At 50.0% G+C, this 18,607-nt stretch overlaps 7 protein-coding genes across 33 annotated transcripts in view; 5 read left to right on the plus strand and 2 right to left on the minus strand.

Annotated features, from left to right (window-relative positions):
• Positions 1 to 77: 77 nt before the first annotated feature.
• On the plus strand, positions 78 to 4,044 carry FOXG_10544 (uncharacterized protein). Its single transcript, XM_018389943.1, has one exon. It carries the CDS (start codon positions 928 to 930, stop codon positions 3,352 to 3,354), a length of 2,427 nt encoding a protein of 808 aa, XP_018248297.1. The 5' UTR covers positions 78 to 927; the 3' UTR covers positions 3,355 to 4,044.
• FOXG_10545 (uncharacterized protein) lies at positions 580 to 10,944 on the minus strand. Of its 15 annotated transcripts, none has more exons than XM_018389953.1 (4): positions 9,964 to 10,542; positions 8,027 to 9,885; positions 7,213 to 7,948; positions 3,839 to 6,685 (listed from the first exon to the last, which is right to left on the minus strand). In XM_018389953.1, exons 3-4 carry the CDS (start codon positions 7,270 to 7,272, stop codon positions 5,216 to 5,218), a joined length of 1,530 nt encoding a protein of 509 aa, XP_018248302.1. In that variant the 5' UTR covers positions 7,273 to 7,948; positions 8,027 to 9,885; positions 9,964 to 10,542; the 3' UTR covers positions 3,839 to 5,215. The 15 variants fall into 15 exon arrangements, with proteins under 15 accessions (XP_018248298.1, XP_018248301.1, XP_018248300.1 ...); XM_018389954.1 differs by having other exon boundaries at positions 7,213 to 7,951; positions 10,286 to 10,384; XM_018389944.1 differs by having other exon boundaries at positions 580 to 6,685; positions 7,213 to 7,951; positions 8,027 to 10,944.
• On the plus strand, positions 6,673 to 10,761 carry FOXG_20321 (uncharacterized protein). Of its 11 annotated transcripts, none has more exons than XM_018400599.1 (3): positions 6,717 to 7,012; positions 7,065 to 8,395; positions 8,443 to 10,574. In XM_018400599.1, exon 3 carries the CDS (start codon positions 9,763 to 9,765, stop codon positions 10,354 to 10,356), a length of 594 nt encoding a protein of 197 aa, XP_018248319.1. In that variant the 5' UTR covers positions 6,717 to 7,012; positions 7,065 to 8,395; positions 8,443 to 9,762; the 3' UTR covers positions 10,357 to 10,574. The 11 variants fall into 11 exon arrangements, with proteins under 11 accessions (XP_018248313.1, XP_018248314.1, XP_018248319.1 ...); XM_018400601.1 differs by having other exon boundaries at positions 6,719 to 7,012; positions 7,065 to 8,275; positions 8,332 to 10,574; XM_018400602.1 differs by having other exon boundaries at positions 6,728 to 8,275; positions 8,332 to 8,395; positions 8,440 to 10,574.
• FOXG_20322 (uncharacterized protein) lies at positions 10,829 to 12,249 on the plus strand. Of its 3 annotated transcripts, none has more exons than XM_018400605.1 (3): positions 10,829 to 11,191; positions 11,260 to 11,581; positions 11,640 to 12,249. In XM_018400605.1, the coding sequence occupies exons 1-2, from the start codon at positions 11,108 to 11,110 to the stop codon at positions 11,485 to 11,487; spliced, it is 312 nt and encodes a 103-aa protein (XP_018248326.1). In that variant the 5' UTR covers positions 10,829 to 11,107; the 3' UTR covers positions 11,488 to 11,581; positions 11,640 to 12,249. The 3 variants fall into 3 exon arrangements, with proteins under 3 accessions (XP_018248326.1, XP_018248324.1, XP_018248325.1); XM_018400603.1 differs by having other exon boundaries at positions 11,260 to 11,483; XM_018400604.1 differs by having other exon boundaries at positions 11,260 to 12,249.
• On the minus strand, positions 11,888 to 14,343 carry FOXG_10546 (FACT complex subunit POB3). Its single transcript, XM_018389959.1, has 4 exons — positions 14,163 to 14,343; positions 13,312 to 14,037; positions 12,888 to 13,259; positions 11,888 to 12,837 (listed from the first exon to the last, which is right to left on the minus strand). The coding sequence occupies exons 1-4, from the start codon at positions 14,171 to 14,173 to the stop codon at positions 12,252 to 12,254; spliced, it is 1,695 nt and encodes a 564-aa protein (XP_018248327.1). The 5' UTR covers positions 14,174 to 14,343; the 3' UTR covers positions 11,888 to 12,251.
• A 511-nt stretch (positions 14,344 to 14,854) lies between these two features.
• Positions 14,855 to 17,285, plus strand: FOXG_10547 (triacylglycerol lipase). The gene has a single exon (XM_018389960.1). The coding sequence runs from the start codon at positions 15,002 to 15,004 to the stop codon at positions 16,898 to 16,900; it is 1,899 nt and encodes a 632-aa protein (XP_018248328.1). The 5' UTR covers positions 14,855 to 15,001; the 3' UTR covers positions 16,901 to 17,285.
• Positions 17,286 to 17,522: 237 nt separating this feature from the next.
• Positions 17,523 to 18,607, plus strand: part of FOXG_10548 (uncharacterized protein) — a gene marked incomplete at its 3' end in the record, with an annotated part of 2,832 nt that continues 1,747 nt past the window's right edge. The window contains exon 1 of the mRNA XM_018389961.1: positions 17,523 to 18,577. Within this exon, the coding sequence (XP_018248329.1) occupies positions 17,560 to 18,577 (1,018 nt within the window). The 5' untranslated portion in view covers positions 17,523 to 17,559. The remainder of the gene's footprint in view (positions 18,578 to 18,607) is intronic.

The following is an 18,607-nucleotide window of genomic DNA, read 5'->3' on the forward strand; positions in this document are numbered from 1 at the left end:
GTTGTGTCAACATCCACTTATTTATAGTTGCTTCTGTGGATGTGCAATGTTTGCAGGTCATTTTTGACTGTTTGGACCTCTTCATTCTCTGCTTGACGGTGTTTCGTCGTGTCTGTGTAATGGCTTGTCTTAACCTGACATACAAGATAACACTCACTGATGGTCAAACATCTTGCACCCACTTGGTCTCTGTCTGGGTAGGCAGTTAGGGCGTCTATGGCACCACCACGGACCTCATGTCACCTTACGACGAGTCCAGCATCGTCTGAGGTTACGGTTAGGGAAATGCACTCGCACTCACAGACACAGGCACAGGCACATACACTCAAACTCGCACAGTACGCATTGCGGTACCGACACTCAAGTCTGCCTGATCGATGTATCCTTGCATATCCTACCTGGACTATCCCGGCCAGAATGGGCCTTGCAGAGAAGGAAAACCCCCCCAGATTCCCGGGGCTTGTGTCCGTCGAGACGGGCCAGGGACAGCCCAACCCAACCCACTCGAAGCCCTGTCGAGGGTCCCCCCTTACCACCGCCCTAGTCTCCCTTAGCCCCAGTTCCTAGGGCCTGTCTAATCTTTGGGAGGGTACAAGCTGCCTTGCCCCAAGATTGCATCAATCTCTCGCTCATCTTGTTAACTTATATGTACATTGCATCCTCGTTGTTATAATCTTGTTTGTTTGATCTCCCGATGACCTTTCCCACCCCTCATTTCGATACGTTTTTGAAACCTCGTGGCATCTGATCTGCCCTATCCCAAGTCTCTCTTTTAGGTCTCACCTACTCCATTCCTTATTTTATCTCACTGCCCTGCCTGGTCTAGATCAACAACAAGAATTTGTGAAATAGGCCAGTTTCGCAAGTCATTGTTTACATACAGGGCACGCTCCGCCGTCGCCCTCCTCTTGGAGGTCTTGTGTAATCATGTGGGCTGCTACAATGCCTTATTACTCAGAATACCAGTCGGATCGTTCCAGGCGCGATACAAACCAGAATGCTCAAGCCAATGCCAGCAACGATGCCCATGGCTACCGCGATGTATCCCCCCACACCCGGCACTCACCCATCGATCTGGACGAATACATGGTGCCAGCCATAGAGGGCCCTCCGTCACCCGAGAGAATTCGCCAATTGAGTAAGCAGATGAAACATGCGTCTCACCTTAATCGAGGTCACCGGGCTGTATCGTCTGGGTCTTCGTCGTTTGTGAATAGTGAGCGAGGATGGGAACAGGGATTCGAAAACATGAGCATTACTCGGCACTCGTCCCAACGATCTACGACTAGCGGAACTTCTTCTTCTCGAGACCGACCCGACAGTGTGCAAGTATTGGGCAAGAACATCTTCCATCGCCGTGCAAAGTCGAGCAAGTCAGGACGCTCAAGACGTGAGAGCAGTGCCCAGAGCTCATCGGGAAGTTCATTGTACTCGACTGAATTAAGCAGCGAAACTTCCTTGACCACCTTCAAGGACGCCATCATGCCTACTATCTTTGCACGCCGGAAATCATCTCGCGACGAGACAGTCCTACAGAAGAAGCTTCAGATATCTGGACCTTTCAACTTTCAGCATGTGACGCATACTCCACGCGAACAGGTAGCCAACTCAGCATCTCGTACTCCTGGACAGGAGCACCCCCAACCCAACTTCTACTCAGACCGCGTTGTCGAACACGAAGTATCTCCCCGTAGTTCAAGAGCCTCTAACCTTCCACGTCGATTGATCAAGCACGCTCGATCCCAGGAGCAGCTCCGTACCAGCCCACCTCGACCAGTCCGGCCCCCAAGACCTCCGCTTGAGCCACTTCACTCTCCTACTCTGGGTGCCCCTATTCCACCCCCAAGAGGCTCAAGCCGACAGCCCAGCCTGCAAGATGGTGACGCACTTGCAGTGGCAAGGTTTGATCGTCCACTGACGAGTGGTGGGTTCCGACACCCTCAACCTTTCAGCCCTAGTGAGATCATGGAGCGACCTCCAGCAACATCTCATGGTTACGCCATGGCCCCTGAACAGGCAGTATTGCCAGTAGACGATCACCGATTCTCGCATGCGATCACCACCCCCGATGATGCAGCCTGGCCACTTCCCGTAACCGCAAGTTATGAGCCACCATTGCCAGATGTGCCAGAGGAAGAAGAACACATGGTAAACATTGGACGATCACCAAAGAGTATCATCAGCACCAGGTCTTCACTGCGTGCTAGCCAATCGGTCCCTCTTCTTCGGGGATCCCAGACTCTCGAGAACAATGCTGCCCAACACAGTGCTGGACACTACAACGGCCAAGCTCATTCCATTAGGGAGAGTTGGGAGGATGATATTGACTACTGTTACGAACACGAGGCCGATGCCAACTTCGATTACGAGTGGGAGAGACCGTCGTTGGAAGGTGGACGAGAGCACGCACCTGGAGTTCAAGTGGCTCTGTTTGAAGACGATGAGTTGAGGGAGCTACCGATCATCGGCACTGCTGAGTCGTCTCCCGGTATGCTTTCCGCGTCCCGTTTTGATATGCCGGCTCTAAGCCCAGCTAGTCAGGCTTCGCCGGAGAGTGCCTTCGAGGCCGTCACCCCAAGCACGGGAGTCGCTGTGACCAATAACTTCTCGCTCCCACGCGGTGACAAGGTCCACCGCCCGTCCAATCTTAGCCATTGTCGAAACGACTCTCGAGCATCCAGCTTCAAGGAGTCATATGGCTTTACCTTGTCCCCTTCGCTACTCATCCCTGGTGACTACCATCAACAGATGCTCCTCAATGAGACTGAGAGACAGAGCTATTCGGGTGAGGATGATGTGGTTCATGGTATCGTTGACCCCAACCACCCCTATGAGGATGTCAGCAACGCTGCCAGTCACACCTCTCTTCAGATGTCTCATCAACGCGCAAGCACTTCCACTACTGCTACCAACTCTACATCTCTCTCTGACTCTACTGGAGAGCGTCATGTCTCTACCAACTCCACCTGGACTAACTTGACTCGTCTCACCAGCAGCACGTCACTGAACAAGTGGGTTGAGTCAAACAACACAATCCGCGAGTCACAGATCATCAAATCACACGATGATAGCGACGAAGAAGAGACTACTCCTCCTGCCTCCACCGAGAAGGACACAGTCCCTGAGCTCACACCATTCCCCTCTGTGCCCGTTACCAAGAAGCCTCACCACAAGAGCCACGCAAGCGAGTCTATCGTTAGGGATGATATCCCCAACAACACTAAGTCTGTCGAGCTTCCCAAGACCCGACGTCCTCGTGCTAGAACAACAAGTCTCAGCACTCAGGCCCCTCCTGTGGGCCAATACGCCCTATTTCCTCGTACATATGCCAAGGGCAATGGCGATCGTATCTAAAGTGATTTGATCGCTCCATGTTGATTTGTTACCTGTTTTCGACCTCAACACTTGAGGCAGCTTTCTTTTTATTTCTGTTTCATATCTCTCTCACGTGCGGCATATATCGCCTTTACACTGCTTTTACACAAGACACTGTGCTCCTGGGTGTGTCAGCCCATGGTCGGATTTCTTTTGTACGGGTTTGAGCTTCGCCGCGAAAGGCATTCTATACTTGGGTCTCTGGTCCTATGGTCCGGCTTTCAGGCCTTGACTTCAGCCTCCGGCAACCAGGTCATGTAAGGCGTACTTTTGATCTGCAGAAAGCAGTTCAGGGCATTGGGGGCGGTACTCAAAAGCTAAACAAGGCATTGGGTGTGTTTTTATTTATTTTTTCATCTTTACTGCAATGTTTTTTCGGAGTCGACCACTGGGGGGTCGGCCAACGGGTGAGAACAAGGTCCAACTCTGTAGGAGAGACCTTTGGGAACCAACTGGCGCAATATTTCCAGTTATGATGAGTGATGGATTTATGAACATTTAGACAAAAATCAGAGGCACATAGCAGTAAGCTATCTTGTACAACATACCGGCACCACGGCCAAAAATGCATTTCTGCCAAGCGCGCTGACTTTGAGACATTTACTTGCTCTTTGTGTATATATACTAAGTTAAAAATGACTAAAAAAATGTTAAAGTTTAACAACCAAATCTTCATTAATTCGCATGCTAAGTGACCAACTTATTAAACAACTGAAAATTACGATGCATTCTTTGAGATGATGTCTGCCTCTGAATCCTTGCATGTTATCCGTCAGGGGTCGCATTGAATGTAGTGGTTCACGCTACGCAAGACGATTCAGGAACCAAGAGTATACGACAGCACCTTGCTCATGACATCGGCTGATTTAGCTGTCCAGGATAAACGTCCGACTCTTGTATAGTTTCGTCAAAGCAGAGCCAACGTACACTCAAGTTATGGAGGTCAACCGGAGATGCTTGTCATGCATAACTGTGGAATGAATTTCAAACCGCAACCATAAGTCTATTCCATGAACTTGATTATAGACAGACATGTCTCTGAGAAGCCAGTGTCATATAACCCATGCCCAAAGACCATGTCTATCCCTTTCCCATTTTCTAAAGTCTTTGTTCCTTCTGCCCTCCCGTGCTTGCTCCATATAAAACACTTAACCGTAGAGTTCTCATATAGAATCCCAATGCTCCACACCAATGTAGACAAAGAAGAAGATTCAAGTAAGAAGGCGTGGTAACATGATGTAACACAGAACATGTGTCCAGTCCAATCAAGTCAAGCCCATGTCTCTATCTGTTGTGGGGTGTTGAGGCTTTTGTGTCATGTGAGTCGTAAGTTCAAAGAAAGGATGGCATGGGTAATGAGGTAAGGAGGTGTAACAAGGACAATCAAACACACATGTCTAAGTGAGGGAATGTAAAAGGAATATCAAAACAAACATATAAGGCCAACCAAACATATAAGCAAGTACCCATGAAAGGACATAGCTACTTCCATTCGTGATACTGCCTGAGCGCCACGCCCCTTTTGAATCTGCCACAATTTGAGAACCAAAACATGAAAACGAATATTGATAGGGCGTCTGGTAATAGAGCGCATGGATAAGGAGTGTCCACGTCAAACGAATCGTCATGGGACCAACATGCTGTGCGAACAAATGAAGCAAGCCAAAGGATAATCAAACAAGGATAGGAATATAGAAGAGGGCATAGAACGGTTAAAGAGAGATGCAAACTTATCAAACAGATAGTCGTTCATGAACATCTCGTTTGAGAAGCCTGACTCTCAAAAGCCTTGGATGCAGTGTACAACTCTTGCCTCTCTATACCCATCATATGTTGCTTGTTATGAGCCTTCTTTCTCATCATCATCATCCCGCTCCCTCTTGTGATCCTTATTTGTGTCGGGTTCGACAGAGTTCTCTTGGCCCGATGAGGATGTTGCGCTTTCGGAATTTGATTCTTTGAGTCGTCGCAGGCTGCCCTGAAGCTCAAGGTTTTCGAGTTCGAGTTGATTTCTCTCACGTTCTAGTGCTTGAATATGCTTGCGAGCCATTTCAAGCACCTCGCCCTTACTGACACGTCTGTCAGCATCATTTGCATGGTCGGATTCGTTATCCTCGTTCCCATTGCCGCTGCCACTTTCCCCATGGCGCGCTTGGTCGGGCAGCGCACTGAGGAGAGATTCGAATTGAGCATTAAGGCGATTTCGATATTGCTTCTCGACGAGATTGTGAGAGGCTCGTGTTCGACGGTCTTCGGGAGTATCGTTGGGCTTGTCTCGACTGTTTTTGGATGTCCGAGAAGCACTGCGGAGCTTGCTTTGGCGGCTAGATGTTGTCGATGCTGTCGAGGCCATGGACACGGATTTGGAGCCAATACTGGCACGGCTGTTCTGCGACGCAGAACTGGGGCTGGCAGCATCGGATATCGAAGGTGCTGTCCCACCAGTACTGCTACTCATAGCCCCCTGGGAAGCGTCCGATAGTTTGCGAGCCTCTTTCTTTTGTCGTCTTGGTCGAGGAGTCTTTCGTGGACGAGAAGCCGGTGTCGCATTATTGTCTCCTGTAGGCTCGTCTATCTCGGCCCAGGGGTTGCTAGCAACATGATGAACGGGGGTCCGCACTTTTGGAGTGCTGGCATCATGGCTCATAGAATCGTCCCATTGACTTGGAACGCCGGTATCGAAATGGGCACTATTCGGGTGAATGCTTGAAGGTGAAACGAGATTGCTTCCGTACGAAAACGAGGCTGGATCTGTCGGCGCATGCGAAAGATGATTCGAATGCCCAACAACGCCCATATGCCCTGGGATCTCGAAATCAAACTGAGGGTGATTTAGCTGCAAATTTGGAGTAACATGGTACATGCTCCAATCCATCGACATTGGGCCAGAAGAGGCGGGAGGGATGTGACTTGCAAACCCAGCGGACGGAAGACCCGCTGAACTCTGAGCTGAATGAGCTCCATGGCCATGGCCGTGACCATGAATTCCGTGCGCCTGGGGATGCGCACCATGAGAAAGATGGGAACCGTGTGGGTGTTGCTGCGCGTGTAAGTCGATATCAAGGTCAATTTCAAGATGAGCGCGTGATTGTGCACGTGACGATTCAGGAACGGTGCCCGGCAGTTGCATTCCGAGTACCGGGCCCGGTAAGGTCACCGGACCCGAGTGGTGATTTGCGTTTGGATTCGCGTGGTGGTGGGTCTCGATTTCGGTCGGTTCTGGCCGCGGCGGCGCATCGCGGCTGGTTCGATTCGGCGACGAAATGGGCTGTTGATGTGGGAAATGACCGGGTGGCGCCGGCGCTATCATCTGCTCCAACGGAAACGCAACGTTAGACTTTATTCCATCTTCACTAATTGTTCACTCTTCTCTTTCATCTCCTGCTCTCTGTCTCAAAATTGCCACTCTACTGTCTCTTCCTGGTCTCGACTCGCTTCAGCTCTTTTTCCCCATCGGTTCTTTTGCCCCTGAGCTATTGAATTGAATGCGTCTCGTTCGACGAGGAAACTTTTGCGAAAATTGGCCTCTTCTAAACGAGTTTTTTTGTGGTACCATTGAATACCAGGACGCGACAACAAACCATGATTCAATAGCTCGAGTCATTCTTCGGGAGAGACGGAATCGAGCCGGACACCAGTTGGATCGAGACTCAGCCACTGGCCTGATGCATGGTGTTGACATGTCTCAGCTGCTTTGCTGCAACCATGACATGCTATTGAGCATTGACCTCGACAGGATATCTCCAACTGGCCAAACTTACCTCTTCAACTTTAATTCACATCGCACAAGGGGCAGCAGGATACTCTCCACCGTCGCCTCGTCGCCAATTAACGTACCTCTGGCTCTTCTATGAGAAAGTCATAGAATGACTGGTCCTCGTTGTGATCCCCCGCCATGGTGGGATTGGAAGTCGGAGGCTGCAGCAAATTCTGGATCTGCGTAGCCACTTGAGTGTTCGTCCGGCTCTTGTGTTTAGATGTCTGGAGGAGTGGACCGGGTATCGCTTTTGTCTATGCAACCAGGCGTGCCCTGGCTGTCACTTTGATAGCACTGGTCGTCGATTGTGATCTAAGGATCAAGGTATGATATCGAGTGGAAGTGCGATCGAGCTTCGATCAGTGAACGTCTTGATAAACAACTTCCGTTGATTCAGTCGGCCTGGGCCCGTGGCCGGCACCGTACTTCACCACGGAGGTTGGTAGTTTAAGGGACCCGACTGCTTATACAGCAATTTGAAGCCGCAGACTTCGACGTCACTAGAACCTGCTCAATAGTTCTAGCGCCACGGACGCCGATTTGCATCCAACAAGCAAATTAGAGATCGAGGGCCCTATTCCAGTCCAGGAGGGGCGATGCTGTACAGTAGTCTCGTGCTCCCACCAAACACAAGATAAAATGTCACCCCACCGAAGAGATTTCTCGGCACCACGAGACAATCGGTCACCTATTAGGTGACGGATCGAATGTCTTTTCAGGCCCTTAATTCTTTCTCAGATGATGAGCGAATGAGTGGCCGTGCCTTTCGTTTCCACTAACGGCATTCAAGGTCTTCCTCACTGCCGCTCCGCGTACCTGCTTCACACCATTGTTAACGTCAGAGCACATGCTGGGTTGGGTGACATTTGCCCAGATCGTCACATCTTTACTCACAGGTTCCCTCTTCAGCCGCACTATCGACTGCCTATCCTCGTGGTGGTCTTCCCTTTTCTCGTACTTCGGCCTCCGGCCCCTTTCCTTCTCCTCCTCCGTCTGTCACCTCTTCCCCTGAGGCTGTGAGAGTCGAGTGACTAGTCACGGGGACATCCAACGTTGTCCCGAGGCCTGAGCGGTAATATGGTTCGAGGCCCTTGATGACTACACTCTGGCGTGCTCACGCATTCGCCCTAGTTATAGGATGTGGTGAGATCTGTTTTGTCAAAAATAACATAGGGCAACCTGATGGTGTTGTGTCAAAGCAGGACAAGCTTCTCTTCCCTTCCCCACGTGAACTATTAGGCTTCCAATAGGAAGATGTGGCTGGTTTGAATCCGTGGCCGTGGGAAAGCCAATGCTGAATGATGGAGGAGCCATGTGTGGATTCAAGTCGACGCCCTGATTGTGTTTGCATTAACTCGACAATCGAATTGGCCAGTGCCCCCGCCTTTACCGCCCAAAGGGGGACTTGGGGACAGCTTCTGGGAAACCTGAGCTGGAATTGGACCTGGGAAATAGGTGGACTCCTTTGGGGGGGGAGGAGACAGGAAACCGGGACTGGGATTAGGTCCGGGAAGGGGACGGGGACCGACTGTAAGTGGTACTTCGGGCATTCGTGCTCTGTAAAGTGATCGGCATATCGAGACCTTGCCCATCCAGCCTTTATTGGACATCTTGGCTTGACAAGCCCTACCGCTCACATGTCAAGCGCGGAAGGGTGCATGTTTGAGGCGCCTATATCTTCCCTGTCAGTGTCGTTCTCCGAGTTCTGTCAGTTTGGCGCGATGCCGAATCATGTTGTAGTAACAATTGTGAGCGGTCAGATCTGGATCTTCTTAAACTAGACTATCCGGGCCACTCCACAAGGCTCTTGCCCGTTCTAAACTGCAGAGAGAAGGACGATATTCATCCGTTATCTCATAAAAGCCAAGAGTCCATTCTGTCAAGTGCCGCAGCTCGACCAGCCCAGGTATTCAGGTGGCTCATCGAAAGAAGGACCACTCGTAAGTCGAGAAGCTCACTAGGCATACTGGGAATAACGACCAGGTGACTGAGGCACGGCCATCGTGATACTAGATGATACCACAAGCTTCTTCATTTTGCTATGACTTCGTACCGTGGCCCGGTTGTTTCGGATCCAGCAGCACGGAGATGATAACTGTAACTAGATGGTTCCATTGATTTGGTATTTTTGACAGGAACACTCCAACCAGGTACGGATGGCTTCTGATCCAAATCAGACCGCGTAATGACCACACAATTCTGTATGTATATGTCTGTATTATGGTGGTCTGATCCAAGTTCGCAACCGAGGAGCGGGGGGGTGGCTGGCTACAACCAGGGGGGAGGGGGCCGCAAGCCTGTAGCCCACCCAACGAAAATGTATGCCACGCCTGGGAAAAGAGGACCCTGGGCTAAAGGGATTCATGTTGGATGCTGAAGCTAAGACGTTTCGAGGGAATTGGGGACTAATGAAGCCGGATGTGGTTGTTGGCCGTTGAGCTGATATGTCGTTTTGGGGGGGCGTCGTTAGGATTGAACATGACGGACGGGAAAGACAACGGTTTTTTGTGGGCTAAACCATGTCCATCTATCGCTGCCGTCTTCGTGGCGGTAGTCTTTTTTAGCCCTTTCGTTCGACGTCACTGTTTCTGGGTTTTGTTTCCTCTTTTCGGCGGTGACATCTTTTTTTGATGGCGCTGAGTTTGCTGCAGAGTGTGAACAACTCGTGCTCGTCGACCGAGATAGTGCAGACAAGTCGTTGGTCGAAAGCCAACGTCGCTTCCGAAAGGAAAAGGAATACATCCCCCTTCACCCTATGCAAAGTGCAGTTAGCCCGGAGCTGCTTCTCCTCTTGTGAAACAGACAATCGATTATGTAGTGGCAGGGCTTGCATAATAGTTTGTGTGGCTTGCTCAGCCCTGGCAATTCATATCGAAATGTTGTATAGCTCATATTCAGCCCTGATCTACGTTCGGCCGCGAGTAAGTTGCCTTGTGAAGAAAGTTTCTTGGGATGGATCAAATACAGGCGGAATTAGTCAACCGTATGAAACAGAGGAAAGCGTCATTTCGGAAGGCAGCCGCACTTTCCTAGGACAACGAATGGACTGGATGCCACAGACAGATACTGTGCCTAGGAAACTGCCAACCCTGCGCCTGCCCTGTCCTGCACGGGGAGTAAGGTGTTTGGGAAGGTGCGACGCAGAACGGATACCTTCTTCATGCCAGGTATTACACGATGTGCGCGTTGTGTGTGGAGCTGATGAGGAGGAAGGTTGGATGTAGTATAAGGTAACGGACAAGAGAATTGTAGTGTTAGTTACTTGATGGGAAACCGAAGGAATTGCTCGAAAAGATGACGGATTTATAGAGATCGTGACAGGTCGACCAACTTCCCTGCCACTTACACAGATTCAGTTCAGGTCGAGCAAGTCATAGTTACGTCTTAAACTCATGTAAGAAAACGTTTTCTATAACTCAAAAGCTTGTTCTGCAGAAGACAGCGATAGCGAGCGTTCCTAAGAACCCTCGAAGGGTCAGATCATGGATATTCGACCCAAACAAAACTCCTCTTTGACTGACGGGGCCTTCTGTTATAGGACCCAGGCATTATTTGTGATACCCTCCAGGCTCCATGCTCCAGGTACCCCTGATCCTCGGTTCTGCAGGCCGAGTAGCCGGTCGTTCAGGTTGTCAGAACCCTCTCGTGCATTATCGCTGACGGGACACAAATGTTCATCTGCAGTCTCCCATCCTTCACACGACAATTACATACACATTTCCAAGGTGACCCAACCAACGGCCCGGCCAATTCAATGCACTGACTCGGATACGGCCCCCCTTTGAACCCACGTCGGAGCCGGAGTGTGTGAGCTGTCACATACTAATGCGGTAATACCTGAAAATATTTTTTTCCTTTTTCATTTATTGCGCTGTTACGCTGAACTTCGGCAGAAGCAAAACTTCGCTTACATCCCTGGCCCCGGCTGATCTGATCTTTGTCCAAACCTTAAACGACAAGGTCTTGGACCTTTGAATGGCACCTTTTTCTCTCCAAATATGCCCAATAATACGAGACTTGATTTTTACCCCTTGGATTTCGTTACTATTACCAGAAAGGGTAATTACCATGACACCAAATCTTGGTGGATTGAGCTGATGAACATCACCACGATGCTTTGATATTAGATCACCTCCAACCTACCACTAACATGTAGGTATTGTAAGAGTTCTACGTACCTCAGCTTGCGGAACCTCAGTCTCTTAACCTGTCATCGCCGATCAAGGGCCACCCCTGATCGTCGGAGCCAAACCGAGAACGTTCAGCAACTATCCGTCTCCACCTATAGAATCAGCAAGACTCACATTGGGTGTACAGGAACGCACACGAGAGTGCAGGATCGTGATCTACAGTAAGCAGCCAGCCTTCCGGAGAATATCCATCCATGTTTTCTTTTCTTCAGCAGAATTGTTAGCTACTGTACCTATTTACGTATTTGCCTTGGCACTCGTACGTTGTTTGCCACTCGTGGGAGCACTATAACAGAGACTGATACGATGGTAATTAGACTGTTCGTTGTAAAGCCGACGATAAGATTTTATGGGGGGGCTCTCTTGATAGTCGTCACTAGCTCCTTGCGGCTGACAAGTGACGGGGGGAATATAAATGTACCCCTCTCCAGGTGACGAGAACAAGGAATACCCCAGATGGCTCGATCAATTACGAGCCTGTAGTAGATATATTACAGGCTAAAGGACATCCGAGGCTCTTTCAAATCGATGATTTATTATTGTGTGTTAATGAATAAACTTCCATAAAAAAGAAACTCAGACGTAAAGCATGCTTAAATTCATCTAGCCTCAATCGATCTAGTCTGGTCTACTATATGCCAATGCCATGGATGTCATGACCAATGCTCACCGCAAAGTTATTCTGAACATGAGTCGTGCAGAGAGACAGCTTGCTGACCAAACTGTCAAAGCGGAAATAATTGTAATTGGTAACAGTTACTACTACATGAACCCAGCTAGAGGTGTGAAATCGTCTTTCTAGCCCGAACGCCTTTGGTATCTCAGTCTCCAAGACCAAGAGTTTTCCCCAGTCCCGCTCCCATTAAACTGCTCACGTGTCTCACTTCAACGACACACACGCTCCGTAACCACATATGCCTATGCTACGTTTAACCTGTCTTCTTCTTCTTCTTAGGACGCTCCTCTTCGGCGTCCTCGTCATCATCATCCCGTTCCTCATCTTCATCTACATTGCTCTCGTCACTGCCTGAGCCAGAGCTCTCGTGGGCGCTGTCGTACTCCTCTGCTACATCGCTTTCGCTATCAGTTCGGAAGTCCTCATCCACGCTCTCCTCATCCTCGTCAGCGGAGCCACGGTCGGCCTTCGCGGCAACTTCGTCCTCGGAGTCATCCATCTGCTGATCGAGGGCGGCAGCAAGGAGGTTGGCATCCTCATCAATCTCGTTCTTGACCCGCAGACCCTTGAGCTTGAAGAAGGTTTCAAGGGCCTTGAGGTCCTCACGGCTGATATTGCTGAACTGGGACGAGCCGGCACCATTCTTGAGAAGAACTGTGATGTCAAATGTCGACAGCGCTGAAACAGCTCCGCTGACACGCGAGAAAGTAACCGATTGTGTCTGCTCGTAGGCGATGTAGACAGCGGGCTTGGGCACAAACATGAATGCCTTCTCCAGACAGTAGAGGAAACCCTCGCTTGCTTTGATAGAGCACTTGATGCCATATTGGTTGCGGTGTCTGCACGCGAGTCAGTAAATTTATGATGCAGCAGAAAACAGGGGACGTACGTGATAAAGTCCTTGGCAGGGGATGAAATCTTTCTGTTACCTAGACCGCGGAAGATCTTGGCGACAACTTGGTGGAGAGGTTCCTCGTAATGAGGTTCCAGCTTGTCTTGGTACTTGCTCTTAAGCTCGTCCTCGTTCAAGTTAAGGTCAATAGTGACTTCCTCGTCCTTCTTAAATTGCATGACAACGAAAGGATATCGCGTTTGACCTTGACGCAGGGGCGGGTCCAGACCCATGACAAGCATGTAGTGCACCTCGTCAGGCTTTGGAAGTACCATGAACTTCTTGATGGCCTCGTATTGAATCTTGTAGTCGTAGGTTTTGCCTCGGAGTCGGAAAGAGGCTTCGTACATGTCGATATCGAAACGACCTCTATAGACAACGTATTAGCGTGCACACAAAAGAGGCAGAAAACTGGACATACCTGGGCGTGAGATGTAGGACATCCAGGAAAGTGGCGATAGTATCACCAGCAGTCTCACCAATCTCAGCCTTGTCAATCAGAGTCTCATAAAACAGAGTAGCGGCATTCTTTTCCTGCTCGTCGTTACCGGCATCACTGCCTGCGTCCTCTCCTTCAGCCTCCTTGCGGGTGGTAACACCAGGAATGTAGAATCGCATCTCGACAAGCTGATCTCGACCAGCGGCAGCCTTGGATCCTTTCGACCTGGCACCACCTAGCTGGGCATTAGCACCCGTATCAGGGAGTGCCATCTCTACAGCCACCTCGTTGCGGCCAGCGAGGTTGGTGTTTCCAATTTCCGAGTAGGCCAATTCGAATGCGGGTCGGTTTTGGACGCTGAATGTGAGTTCGGACTTGGAAAACTCGGCTTTGCCCCAGTTCCAGCCTCGTAGAGCATGCTCCTTGCTCTCAAGGACGGTGCTGTACCAGTTCTTGAACACCTTGGCAAGGCGGTCGTAATCTTCTTGTTGAAAGCCATCGAGCTGGATTATGCCGGACTTGGCGCGCTGTACAATCTTGATTTCATAGCCCTTGGCGGCGCGACTCCATTGTGCAGAGGCGATGTTGTTATGATCGAGGGTAAAGGTATCGCCGCCGCCCGCAGGCTTCCATCCAAAACCGGTCTCTGCGAATCTGCACTTTCCACTCTCCTTGGAGAGGTCCAAGTAGATGTTATCGAAGCTCTCGCTGTAATTTTGATGACTTTGTTAGCTAGCTGTTGCTGCGGCAATGCTTATGAGGGCCATCAAAGGATCGAGCAAGTTCAAGATCTGTGACGAGTAGAAAAGGGGTAATTGTGAGAAATTACATACATAGCAGTCATTTCGGCGACTGATAGAAAGCTTTATATGTGCAGAAATATGCTGTGACAAGAAGATGTTGTCTTCCTTGTGAGGTGACGATGTGTTACGATGCAAGGCACGGTTTAGTCTGAAATTTGAGTGCACCCTCAGCCAAAGGTTCAGGTCGCGGTCGGCGCGCGTCTTCACGCGGCCACTATAAAATGCTCCACTTTTGTTATGTGTTACTCCAGGTCTCACTGGTTGAGTGCATTAACACAAAGACATAGATACCGAGACATGGAACGTTATAACACAGGTAGACAGCTTGAGGCCCAGGTTTGAAATGGTTATCAAATGAGAAAACTGAAATTCAATTACGCTGTGGCACCCACGTCTCTCTGTAAGTTCTTAGGTTTCTACTCACGGTAAGAACAGCCAAATTGCGGGTGACTACGAATAACTATCCATGATCAAGTCGAACTTGATAGGTCCTTAAGAACACCACGAGCTAATACTATGATATCTTTGTAAACATTGCGTAGAAATAGATAGAATGAGGTACACAATGTAGTTAGCATGTGAATTCAACCAAATCGACGAAATGGCAAGTCATCGCCAAGTCCTTAGGCCCCGTGCACTATTAGTTCCCCAACATTGCCTACGTCGGCCCCCCATGTGACTCTTTCTCCGGTCTCCAGTCTCCACTTCCAGCGATAACGTGCATAACATCATAGGCTTGATAACAGTCGCCGCCTTCATTCATCCATCTTCATGATCTACTAATATCAATACCTTTCTCTACTTTCCATCAACATACTCAACAAACTTCAATACAAATCGTATATGCGTTTTCCCTTCTGCTCAGTAGGATGGTCAATACCGTCATGACAACAAATCGCCGCTCCCGACTGTCGGGCTTTCGATGCGCCTCGACTGGCCGCGTAACCGCTGCCCTGTTGCTATCCTTCCTCGCCTTCTCGCCATCATCTGCTCACAATAACATCGGCGACCGATTTCACGACGACGTCCTATTACCTCCTGGGCCAGCACTTCCAGTATCGCCAGGAGTTCCTGCACCCGCTGAGCATACCTTCAGCCTTCGGCACATCTACCATCATGGCACACATCTCCACCCAGGCCTCCATCGGAAGCGAGATGTTTTTCATGACGAGTCAAGGGTCTACCTAGCTGCAGAAGACGAATATGGCGAATATGATGTCTCTCGATTAAAAGCCAAGAGCCGTTCCCAGACAATCCAGCGTCTAGTAGACCGAAGGCCATCTGTCGTCGACCCTATGGTTGCCGAGTCTCGGCAGAGAGGATATGCAGCCGTGCTTGATGCATCGGCATGGACTATGGATCAGGTTTCTTCACCCGATATCAAAGATAAGGACACTGTTTTGACTTTGGCTATTATGACGGCCAACGCGTATGTCAAGGATGAAACAGAAACCGATTGGGAAGATGTAGGAGAAAGATGGAACCGCAGCGCAGATTTCGGATGGGAGTCTGATGGTCTTCGCGGCCATATTTTTGTTGACGATACAAACTCGACTATTGTCATCGGATTAAAAGGCACGTCGATGGCTGTTTTTGATGGAGAAGGCACCACAACTAATGACAAGGTCAACGACAACCTCTTCTTCAGCTGCTGTTGTGCCCAACAAGGTCAGTGGACCTGGCATCAAGTCTGTGATTGTGCCACAGGCACGTATTCATGCAACAACACTTGTGTTGTCCAGGCTCTAAGGGAAGAGAATCGCTACTACGGCGCTGCCCGCGAACTATACTCAAATGTCACAGAACTCTATCCTGATGCGCAAGTCTGGCTTACAGGGCACTCGCTTGGTGGCGCCGTCACCTCGATGCTGGGTATGACATATGGTCTTCCCGTCGTCACATTTGAAGCCGTCCCAGAGGCGCTTCCAGCTTCCAGACTAGGTCTGCCCGTTCCTCCTGGTGCTAGTGCCGACTATCCCCAAATGCGCGAGAACACAGGCACATTCCATTTTGGTCACACCGCAGACCCTGTCTATATCGGAACATGCAATGGCGCAACAGCTTCTTGCACCTATGGTGGCTATGCTATGGAAAGCGCATGCCATGCTGGCTATGAATGTGTGTACGACGTTGTCGCCGATAAGGGATGGAGGGTCGGAATTGGTACACATCGGATCCGTTCTGTCATTGACGATGTCATCAAGAAGTACGATGGTGTTCCCGAGTGCAGACGAACTCCTGAATGTAGGGACTGTGCTCAATGGAAGATGTACGAAAGCAATGGCACCGAAACCACCACAACATCATCCTCACCAACCTCGACCTCCATGACTACCCGTACTCGGACCCGCACATCAACTTGTGAGACGCCCGGCTGGTGGGGTTGTCTTGACAAGACCACACCCGCCTCGACCACAACCTCGACTACGTCGACTTCTACGTCTACCTGCAAGACTCCTGGCTGGTTTGGGTGCAAGGATAAGACGACTACCGAGAGCAGCACTACAACGACCGTAGATGCTACTCCTACGACGACTTGCCATACTCCTGGAAGGTTCTGGGGCTGCCGCGATGAAGTTGAGGCCACAACAACAGCTGAACCTGGCCAGGTTACGAACGTGCCTGTTACGGCCGCGCCCACAGGTACAACGGAAGACGTTCCTAGCACGAGTGTGCCACAAAGTCAGAGATGTCTCACTCGTAGCTGGTTTGGGTTATGCAAGGAGTGGGCTGTTGAAGACATGGAATTTGCCCCAGATGAGATGTAGGAATCGGCACTGAGAGGTCCAATTCTATCAGTAACGTCCAGACCAACTCTCGTATCTCGTACATCGATCACTGGTCGAAGCGACACGCACCTCTGCCTGTTATAGCGGCTTGGTTTCTGTTTTTCTCTCTCTTGTCCGGGCACTTGGCTGCGATATAGAGGGACTCGCTCAGCGGTTAGCCATGATAAGTTTAGTATTTTAGATACACTCATGCAAATCATGAGGATGGAGTTCTTGTTTGGTACACTGGAGGACACGGCGTTTGATTAGGTACGAATGGCCGGGCTACAGTTTTGAACACATGCGATCTACACATGAGACTCGCACATTTAGACGAATGAAATATATTATAATATCAGAATAAATTGTATTAAATTATTCACAATTTATTGTTGTACAGTGCCTCACCAGCATGTGTCACTGGAACGCGCCTATCATATTACACCGTCTGTCATGATGTCAGCAGCCTAAAAAATCCATCCAAATCTAGTCTTCTCCCCACCAAAAAACGCGTTCGTCAACCTTGCATCTTTAGCTTGAATTCCATCAGGCGAAAAACCACGACACAACACCTCTCCATTATATCAACTTGGATATCGTCTAAAATACGCAATGTGATATCTTTACGCTTATTTCGTTCCGACAATCGATAACTCGCGATGGAAACGGAATCCAAACCGTCCGATATGGGGACTCCCTTGTCTTCCACATTATCCAGCCTCAGTGACAGCGACAGTGACGCTGAAGTTTCGAAGACTGCTGGCCCCAATACCGACACCAATAGCCAGAAAAACAACGAAGACACAGTAGAATGGCTTGCTACAACTCGAAAGCGCCGTTCGACCGCCGGCAATCGAATGAAGTCGATGCTCGCCAACGAGGAACCCGATTCAGATCTCGAACTGCTTTTCGCCGAAGATGAGAACGACCAGGGTTTCTCCGATGCTGAAGAGAACGGTTCGGATGTCCAGATGGACTCTTCAGACGATGAAGACGAAAACGACAATAATGATGATGACCTCGAGGGCGAGAAGGAATTGGAAAAGCAGGCCAAGGAACGTCGCGCTGCTCAGCGCAAGCGAAAGGCGCAAGAAGCCATCCCTGCCAAATTCCGCAAGAAAGTCCGTATCGATCCTACGACGAGAACGCCTGCACCTGCGAAGCCTGCGCCACGACCTAAGAAGAAATCTGAGCGCACTTCATGGCTGCCGTCTGCCGCGGACCTACCGACACGAGCCTCTTCCCGCCAAACGACTCGACTCTCCAAGGAGCAATTACATCAACAAATGGTGGAGCGAGAGGCGCGCCGGATAAAACAGTTGGCTCAAATGCAGAAGAAAGCTGCCAAGTTGGAGGCGATGAAGAAACCACCCATGACTCAGGAGGAGCGATTACGAGAGGCAGCCATTGTTGAGAAGCGCAATAGCAAGAGTTTGAATCGCTGGGAGGAGGCTGAGAAACAGCGTGAGGAAGAACGTCGAGCGAAATTGGCGGCACTTCATAACAGAACGTTGAAGGGGCCTGTTATTACATTTTGGAGTGGCATTGGTGAATGGATGGGAAGGCATATGGTGATTGAGGAGCCTGCCAAGGAGAAGAGGAAGAGAGGCGAGAAGGCAAAGGGTAAGGATAAAGACAAGGAGAAAGCTGGTCCAACGGAGGACAAGAAGGAGGACGGTCAAAATGGCACGCCAGCTGCCAATGGCG

Source organism: Fusarium oxysporum, chromosome 7 (genome assembly GCF_000149955.1).
Source record: "Fusarium oxysporum f. sp. lycopersici 4287 chromosome 7, whole genome shotgun sequence".
Classification (NCBI taxonomy): Eukaryota; Fungi; Ascomycota; class Sordariomycetes; order Hypocreales; family Nectriaceae; genus Fusarium; species Fusarium oxysporum.